Here is an 8,028-nt window from a genome sequence, read left to right on the forward strand (position 1 = left end):
ATTTTCTTCACCAAGAAGGTTTCTAAGATCACCTAGAAGCACCAACGTTTCAGTCATGCTTTGAAGTGTAAAGGCCAGGGAGTCTTTCTGGAAAGGACAAGCAGTAGAACTCCATCCTGGGTCTTCAGGATATTGGTTGAGAAAAATAGGGTAGAGACATCAATAGCAGGGTGCCTTCCCTTATCCTCTTCTTCTGTCCTGTTTCCATGTCCCCTGCCCTTCTAGTCACTCACTGGGCCTTAGTGTCTGGCTTCTATCACCAGAACTGGGGGTCAACGGTCTAAGATGATAAGGTATAAATTTAAGCAAAGGGGAGAAAGGAAGAAAGAAAGGAGAGAAAGGAAGACTGGAGAGAAGTGGAGAAAAAAATGAAAACGTCTTGGGAAGGAGGAAGGAAGAGGAGAGCGGCAAGGGGAGGCGGAACAATGAAGGTCTCAGGCCGTCGCAGGCGCACGGTTCCGGCGGCACGTCCATCCAGCCCGCCTCCCGTCAGCAGCTGCACGCTGCGCCCCGTGTGGGCGCTGAGTCACGGTCCCAGAACAGGGAGCCGCCGTGCAGGTCTAGGGGGGGCCGGCCCTGGTTGGCATCTGCAAACTGTTTTTTTCTTTCCTCTTTCATTAAGGCTGTGTGCTGACTCCCACGTAGGAGGACTTATTAAACCGCACGTACTGCCTGAAGGCTCTCTGGCGCGTCGGAGGCGGCCGGCTGGGGGCGCTGCAGTATCGCTTATGAGCCAGCACACTCTCTGGGGCACTGGGCCGGGAGAGGACTGGGGTCACTGGCCCGGCTGCGGATTTCCCGGAGGAGCTCGCACTTTTTGCTGGAGTCCCTTCTAACTTTAGCCCCGCTGCAGCAGGGGGACACTCCTCAGCTGGAAGACCTCGGAGACCACCCCAACTCTCCGAGGTGCGCTTATTGCGCAGGGTTCCGTGAGCAACTCCATAAAATCTGGGACTCTGTTGCGTAATCGGGAGAGTCCAGGCTCGCCTCCCCACTAAGGGTTCACCCTACCCCAACCGGCCCGGCCGCCACACGAGGCTGTGACCTGGAGCATCTCCTCGAAGCCCGAACCCGCACGCAAGACACGCTCTCCGCACGTCCCACCAGAGAGCGTTACTCCGATAGCTCAGCCAGCGCGGAGAGCAGCTAGCACGCGCCAGCGCAGCCGTCCTACCTTCCCACGCCAGGCGGCTGGACCCCAAGGCTCCCAGACCCCAGGGCTCCCGAGCGGACCAAGACTGGGGACACCCTCCCTCCCAAGACTCGTGACCCGAGAATGAATCAGCGTTGAGACAGTTTATTGCTTTGCTACTTCGCATATCACCCATTTTATGTAAATAGATTATACAGACATGGTGTTTTCTTCTTCCACAAGAGGCAACCAGTCTCTCTTTCACGCACACACGCTCACATTCCACGCAGCACACAACGTTACACCTCTCTGAGACATTCACGTATTAAAATAGAGGGGAGGGGAACAATATAATTGCTTTAAAATGCCCTTAATACAATATATAACGTACAAAAATATCTCTATATTTGAAGTTACAAAAAAAAATCTTGACACAACAAACTTAAATATTGATAATTACCTCTGTATATACAACACACATTGCACTTTTCCTCTCTAGGTTTTGGAAAGTTCAAGTAATAGTGAGGCTTGCGCCCCGGTGGGGTGACACCCCGTCAAAAATCAGTTTGTGGGCGGGCACGGCAGTGGCTCAGACCCTTGCCCCTGGGGGGTCTCAGCATTTATTTCGCAGTTTCTCCTCTCCGTGAGCCAGGCAGAGGACACTCCCTTGGATTCCTCTGCACCCCCCTCCCCACCCGGGGCACCCGGGCCGAATTAGGGTGAAGAGAACACTGCCTCCGAGGTGGACGGGGTCCTGCAAAGCCAGGGCTCGCCGCCGGACGGTACTTCCCGGACTCTCGGTCTCTCAGGGCTGTCTCAGCCCGGGTCCCATAGGCTGAGAGGCTCGGCTAGGGGAAGTCCTCCGTCCCGGGAGGCGCCGGCGGGATGCATGTGCGACTGTTCGCTGCTGCCACAGGCGCCTAAATCCTAAGGAGGGTGGCGAACACTTGATGAGCCCGGGAGGCCGGGGCCCCGCGCGCCCGTGGCTCCTGGGAAGACAGAGTCCGTCCCAGGCCGGCCTCGGGGAGGGAGCGTCGGCGCCGGCGGCCGTAGCCCTGGGGGCTGATCTTGCTTCTGGGGGCGACGCCGTCCTTGTCCTTGTCCGTGAACTGGTAGATCTGGTGCGCCAGTTTCTGCACCGTGCACGTCCCGAAGCGACAGCCAAAGCTCCGCAGGCTCTGGAAGTTGTTCATACTCTGGCGGTAGCGCTTGACTCGGATGCGGGCGGCGTCCGGACTGCTGGTGAAGGGAAGGAAGGCCACATGAGACCCCCATCAAGCAGGTCTTTGGCCCCAGCCAGCGGGAACGGAGCCATTCTAAGACCAGAGGGAGCTGCTAACTGCTACCTCCATCTGAACTGCCATACAGCCCCGATGATCCCCAGGGCCAGGGCAACGGAGGAGAGCTCCCCTTGCCCACCCCGCGACGGCGCCCCGCATAGTTACCTTGCCTGGGGGCTGCGAGAGGCGCCCTTCACATCCTGCGGCCGAACGAGAGTCTGGGCAGGCCCTGCCTTCACATCGGCGAGCCCGGTGGGGTAGCTGCTGGACTCGCGAAGTTCTCTTTTTCCACGACTTAGAGCCCACTTATTCCATCTAAACAACACAAATAGACTCGATTCGCAATCGTCCAGGCGAGGTCTCGGCCCATCCCTGCTCCTGTTCACTTCTAACCCCTCGGGGACCAATGGTTAGTTTCCCTTGTCTTGCAGGTACCAGAACTGGGGCAGGCGCTGCCTGCGACTCACTTCTTTCGGAACTCTGCCGCCACGTCGAGCCGTGCGGTGTCCGCGCCTAGGAAGGCGAGCGAGCCCAGATACATGAGGGCGACGGGAACCAGCTTCATCCCAGCGTCGATGCGTAGACCCTGGGGAAGGAGAAAGAGGAGCCGAGCGTGAGCACCCGGGTCTGCCGCACCGCCGGGCGGGGCACGGAGGCGGGCGGGGGGGCCCCGGAGTGGGCAAGCTCAACCCGCGCTCTGCCGGACTCAGACGCTTATCTCCCCGGGGCGCAGAGAGGCGCCAGCGGCATTTGCACCCGTTAGGGGGGTGACAGGCCCCGCAGGGGAGGCCACTGACCCGCGCCAGGCTCCCAGAGGTTCCCCGCTCCATTTCTCGGATTGGCTGACGGAGCAGAGGGGACTGGGTCTCTGGAGTTCCAGCTGTGTCCACGAGCTGGGCCCGGGATGTGGGACGCACCCGGCAGAGGACCCTCCAAAGTGGATTGTACCCCTCACCCAGCGCTCCTAGTCTCCGGCCTGGGCAAGCCTCCCCACCTTTAACCCGCTCGGCCCGCGGTGCTTACCTGCTTGAGGGGGTGATCTGCCGAGATCTTTGGAGGATTAAGTCTGAGACGTCGCTCTGGCAGTGGCAAAACCCAGACGTCCAAGCTGCGGTGAGAAACCAGAGATGGCAAGGTTCGACCCGTTCCGCCTAATGTCACCAAGAAAACACTGAGTGGCCGGCTCTCGTTCCTCCGCTTTATAAGAGCGCAGGGGGCGGGGCCTAGGCTGCCCTCGCGCCCTCCCTTTCCTCCCTTGGGCGCGCGCTCTGCAATCGGGAGCGCGCATTGCTTGCCTGCGGGTATGGGGTTTGGAGGTGAGGTGGGGGGATCCCTCATGCCTAGAGGGCTCAGAGATGAGCTCCAGGAGATTGGTGCAGGAACTGCCTCAGCCCTGACTCACTGGGCACAGAGTTCAGACCTTAAGCCGGGACGAAGCAGAGCCGGTACAACCTCTTGGGGGTCCTTACCTAGGACTTATGCAGCCCAGAGTGTAACGTCTTCTGGCACACAACTGCAAGAGCCAGCGCGGGGTATCACGCGGATGACCCGAACTCCAGACCTCTGGAGCTGTGGCCTCGAGTGGACCGCGCCCCGTGCCGGCTCGGCGCCTGACCTGGCCGCGACCCCAGACTTCAGCGGAGCCTCAGGGGCAGAGCACAGAGCACAGCGGAGAGAAGGGGGGCTAGCCGAGACTCCGGGGTTCTGAGGATGGGCTAGTAAGATTTCGCAATAGGGGCAAGGCTCGGAAAGGCTGATGTGAGAATTGGGATTTAGAAGGGGGGACTTACCTGAAGTTTCAGAATTTGCATGCCTATTTGGAAATAAAGGAATAACCAAAATTAGGAGGAAGAATACAGTTTCATTTTTTCCCCTTTTAATCCAATTATGCCTTATAAGGTTACAACCTGAGAGTTTGCCTGGCTGCCCTCGGAGCCTTCATTCACCCCTTGTAAACGTGAGGATACTGCCAGGGAGCACACTAATGCTGATTCACGTATGTTAATCCCTTTACAAAGCATGGCCACATGCTGATCTCCTTTGATCTTCGCACCTACCCGTGAGTTAGACAAGGAAGGTAACATCAACTTTCTACCTGGTGAAATGAGAAAACTAAAGTTCAGAGGGGTAAGCATTTGCCCAAAGTCACACCAAAGGTGGTAAACAGTAGTGTCCTAGCTCGGCCCCGCAAGCATGCACGGCCGACTGGACTGGGGCGCCGCGTGGATTTTTCTAGGCTAGTACCATCATCTTGTCAAGGGAGAGAGGAGAGTCCTAGCCCCCGCCCAAGGATTTATGCCTTTTCATGATGAATCACCCCCAAGCACGTTTGTCACCGTTTATGCTCTTCCATCACTGCTTCTTGACTTCACTTTCTTACTTAACTTCGGGAGGCCAAACTAGGGAGGGAACTTAGCCCCGCGGGGCTCCCTACTTCTTGCAGGAGGGCCTCTGGTATCCTATCACCCACTTCCCTGGATGCAGGTCCTGAAGCTGAGGGCCTAGACTGAGAGGCGGAGGGCGCACGGGACCACTGGAACTCTGTGGTGCAGCTTCTACTCTCACCCTACGGCAATTCTCTTTGTGAACCTGGGCAGGTTACACACCCCACCCTCTGGTTTCCCCATTTATAACTTGCCCCCAGCGGATCTCTAAGCTTCCTACCTGCTCTGCCACACTGGTTCTGAGACCCAGTGCACAGGACCTTGCCTGCCCTGGGCCGCGCACTGCTGGCTCAGCCGCCTTTTCACTCCCAGGACTGACCGGTGGACATTGCACCTGGGAAGGAATGGCCGCGCCGAAGTTATTTATTCTGAGGACTCTTCTCCGAGGGAGTCACCTGAGCGGACCTGAGTTCCAGCTGAGGGTGGGGGACAGATTCCTGGCTCGGGCTCGGGGTTGGGCTGGGAACGCCGAGGGTCGGAGGAGTGCAGCGCAGCGCACTGGCTGGGTTCGGGCCGCCTGTCTGGCTTCAGGGCAGTTGCCGCAGTAGACCGGATCTGGCGGCTAGTCTGCCCGCACCGCAGACAGCAGGTATTACTGAGTGCCTGCTCTGTTTCCAGGAGCCTCCCAGGAGCCTAACTATTCTGTTTTGCTCGCTCGTCTCCCATTTCTCAATGCTTCCTTTCAGTTCGTCTCCTACGAGTCACGCTCTTCGCAGCGACCCTGTCCAGGACCGGCTGTCTGTCAGTCTCGTCTGAGGATGCGACCTACTCGTCGCCAGCTTCCAGCTGGGTCCGCGCCAAGACAGGTTTTTACTTTCATTTCCCCGGCTCGCGCCTCTGGCTGCCGGGGAGGTCAAGGACAGCTGGGCGCCGGCCCACAGCCAGGGAAGGTCCCGTGGTCTGGACTCGTTCCTTCCAGTTCCCACCAGCCCTGGGGGGTTTGGTCCGCAGAGGACTCTTCAGCTGTACCTCGTGGCCTCCCGGCTGTGGCCTTTAGGAGAGCCCTGGTTCCAGGAGAAAGGGAGGGTGGAGGGGATGGGGGAAGGGACCGGGGACGGAGCTCTTGGTGCAGACTTCGCTTTGAGCTGCTGGAGGCTTCCAAAAGCAAACCCAACCCAGAAGTGGAGACTCCGCCGGGCTCCAGTGCCTACGCCAGCAGCATAGCGGCGGTGCCGGGAATGCCCACCTGAGAGCCTTGGCACAATGATATCAGCCCAGGTGTGCCTTATAGCTCTGGCACGTAGAGGTCTGACGCTTGAAAACTCCGTCAATTCTTTAAGCCCTGTGTTGGCAGCTCAGGGTTTTGCTAGAGCACCCGTATCTTTGAAAGCGTGTGTGTGTGTGTGTGTGTGTGTGTGTGTGTGTGTGTGTGTGTGTGTTTGCTTGGGTCGGCGACAAGGGCCGGAAGGTTCCCCAAAGTGTCGTGGAGTATAAGTCGAAAAAAAGATATAAAGTTTTCCAAATGTTGGCATCTATTTTTTCCCTTGGAACCTGGGGTTCGTTTACTTTGACAAAGGGGGAAACATCACTAGAATGCATTCACGGTTAAACGTCGGACATAGAAGGAAACAACTTAAGGACTCCTGGAGATTTGTAAACGTGGAGTTTCATCCATTCGAGTTGCAGCGATTGTAGATTCACACAGAGTACAAGGAAGGAAGGAAGGAAGTGAAGGAAGAAACATCTTTAAAATCTCACTGGCAAGACAAGTGAAAGAAGCAGAAGAAAAGAAATTTTGGTTGATGAAGATCCACTTCTTTTGTGCCCAAGAATTTTCAAAAAATAACCCCCCAAAGCGCTGTAATAATTGTGTGTATTCTGACATCATATATACAGACATACAAATACGCTGAAGCCTTGTTGTATAATGGTGTCTCAACTTCTTCACATTCCAACTGAATTATTTTTAGGCCCTAAATCCAAGCCTTATTCTTAGTAATGTAAGGAGTTTTGAAAAAGTTTTGGTGGTGGTTTCTCAGTTAACACTGTGGACACAATCCCTAAAGCCAGTGTGACCACACTCAGGTCATGAAGAAAAGAAATGAGAAACAATAAATAATATTAAAAAGAATAACTAAACTTGAATAGCTAAGTGCATTGCATAATTATCTCTGATGCCTCTTTTTTCAAACAGGAAATTTTACAATGCATTTATTGTTCATATAGCTCAAAATGCCTCGGCTAAGCTGAGGGCTTGTTTACCAAGTCCATTTGAAAACAAGTTTCAAGAAGCATCCGGGAGTCATAACACCAAGTGGCTTAGAGAAAGGAGCCAATCAGCTACTCAGATTTAGTCACAGGAAAAAGTAAAGCAGGATACAAAGCTCAGGGCACTTTTTTTTTTTTTTTTTTCTGGAATCTCTGACTTCTCTAAACTAATAAGATATAGATCCTTTCCAGAAAAATGCGCATGTACATAAACCAATTTAAGTATAAAATAAGCATACGATTTCAGGAGATTGACCAAGTAAAGAATGCTGGCACAGAGTAAAAATCACTGTTTCTATAGCATTAATTTCTGTCTTGGAGTGGGAGAGGCAGGGAGGGCAGTTAACCTTTCTCCTTCTAGGGCATAGAATTTTCCAGAGCATCAGCACAAAGAAAAGTCAAGCTTTTGCTGCCTCATTTCTGTGCTCTTGCACAAAACATATGGACAGAAATAATCAATCCTTGAATGTGATAAAGAAGACAAACCTCCCTGAAGCTTAGGGAATATAAGTTGCTATAGGACAGATGAAAGAGAACACAGAGAAGATGGTTAACATATAGAAGCTTCTTATACTAACAGCTATAACAGAATGAGGTGAAATGACTTCAAGAGAAATTTACTACTGATGGCACAATGAATGGCATTAATAAATGGAATATAAAAGAGATGATTCGGGGCTTCCCTGCTGGCGCAGTGGTTGAGTCTGCCTGCGGATGCAAGGGACACGGGTTCATGCTCTGGGCCGGGAGGATCTTACATGCCGCGGAGCGGGTGGGCCCGTGAGCCATGGCCGCTGAGCCTGCGCGTCTGGAGCCTGTGCTCCGCAACGGGAGAGGCCACAACAGTGAGAGGCCCGCGTACCGGAAAAAAAAAAAAAAAAGAGATGATTCGATCATTTAGGATTATCCCTAGCCAATGAGGATGGTGTTAACGAGAGCAACCATCATGCTACCTGCCTCCAGG

The 8,028-nt window shown here is 54.5% G+C and overlaps 1 protein-coding gene across 2 annotated transcripts; it reads right to left on the bottom strand.

Annotated features, from left to right (window-relative positions):
- Nucleotides 1-1,277: 1,277 nt before the first annotated feature.
- ADM (adrenomedullin) lies at nucleotides 1,278-3,579 on the bottom strand. Of its 2 annotated transcripts, none has more exons than XM_024757044.1 (4): nucleotides 3,436-3,579; nucleotides 2,880-2,998; nucleotides 2,578-2,727; nucleotides 1,278-2,371 (listed from the first exon to the last, which is right to left on the bottom strand). In XM_024757044.1, exons 2-4 carry the CDS (start codon nucleotides 2,975-2,977, stop codon nucleotides 2,053-2,055), a joined length of 567 nt encoding a protein of 188 aa, XP_024612812.1. In that variant the 5' UTR covers nucleotides 2,978-2,998; nucleotides 3,436-3,579; the 3' UTR covers nucleotides 1,278-2,052. The 2 variants fall into 2 exon arrangements, with proteins under 2 accessions (XP_024612812.1, XP_024612813.1); XM_024757045.1 differs by having other exon boundaries at nucleotides 1,278-2,368; nucleotides 3,436-3,567.
- Between the last annotated feature and the right edge of the window lie 4,449 nt (nucleotides 3,580-8,028).

The sequence above is a fragment of the Neophocaena asiaeorientalis genome, unplaced genomic scaffold (assembly GCF_003031525.2).
Source record: "Neophocaena asiaeorientalis asiaeorientalis breed wild unplaced genomic scaffold, Neophocaena_asiaeorientalis_V1.1 scaffold504, whole genome shotgun sequence".
Lineage (NCBI taxonomy): Eukaryota > Metazoa > Chordata > Mammalia > Artiodactyla > Phocoenidae > Neophocaena > Neophocaena asiaeorientalis.

Bases quoted from the DNA above. Each gene is read 5' to 3' on its own strand.
- ADM (XM_024757044.1), bottom strand. From the start codon at position 2,977: ATGAAGCTGGTTCCCGTCGCCCTCATGTATCTGGGCTCGCTCGCCTTC. The intron at 2,728-2,879 runs GTGAGTCGCAGG...TGTGTTGTTTAG, and splicing joins GCGGCAGAGTTCCGAAAGAA to ATGGAATAAGTGGGCTCTAA. The intron at 2,372-2,577 runs GTAACTATGCGG...TCCCTTCACCAG, and splicing joins TCTCGCAGCCCCCAGGCAAG to CAGTCCGGACGCCGCCCGCA.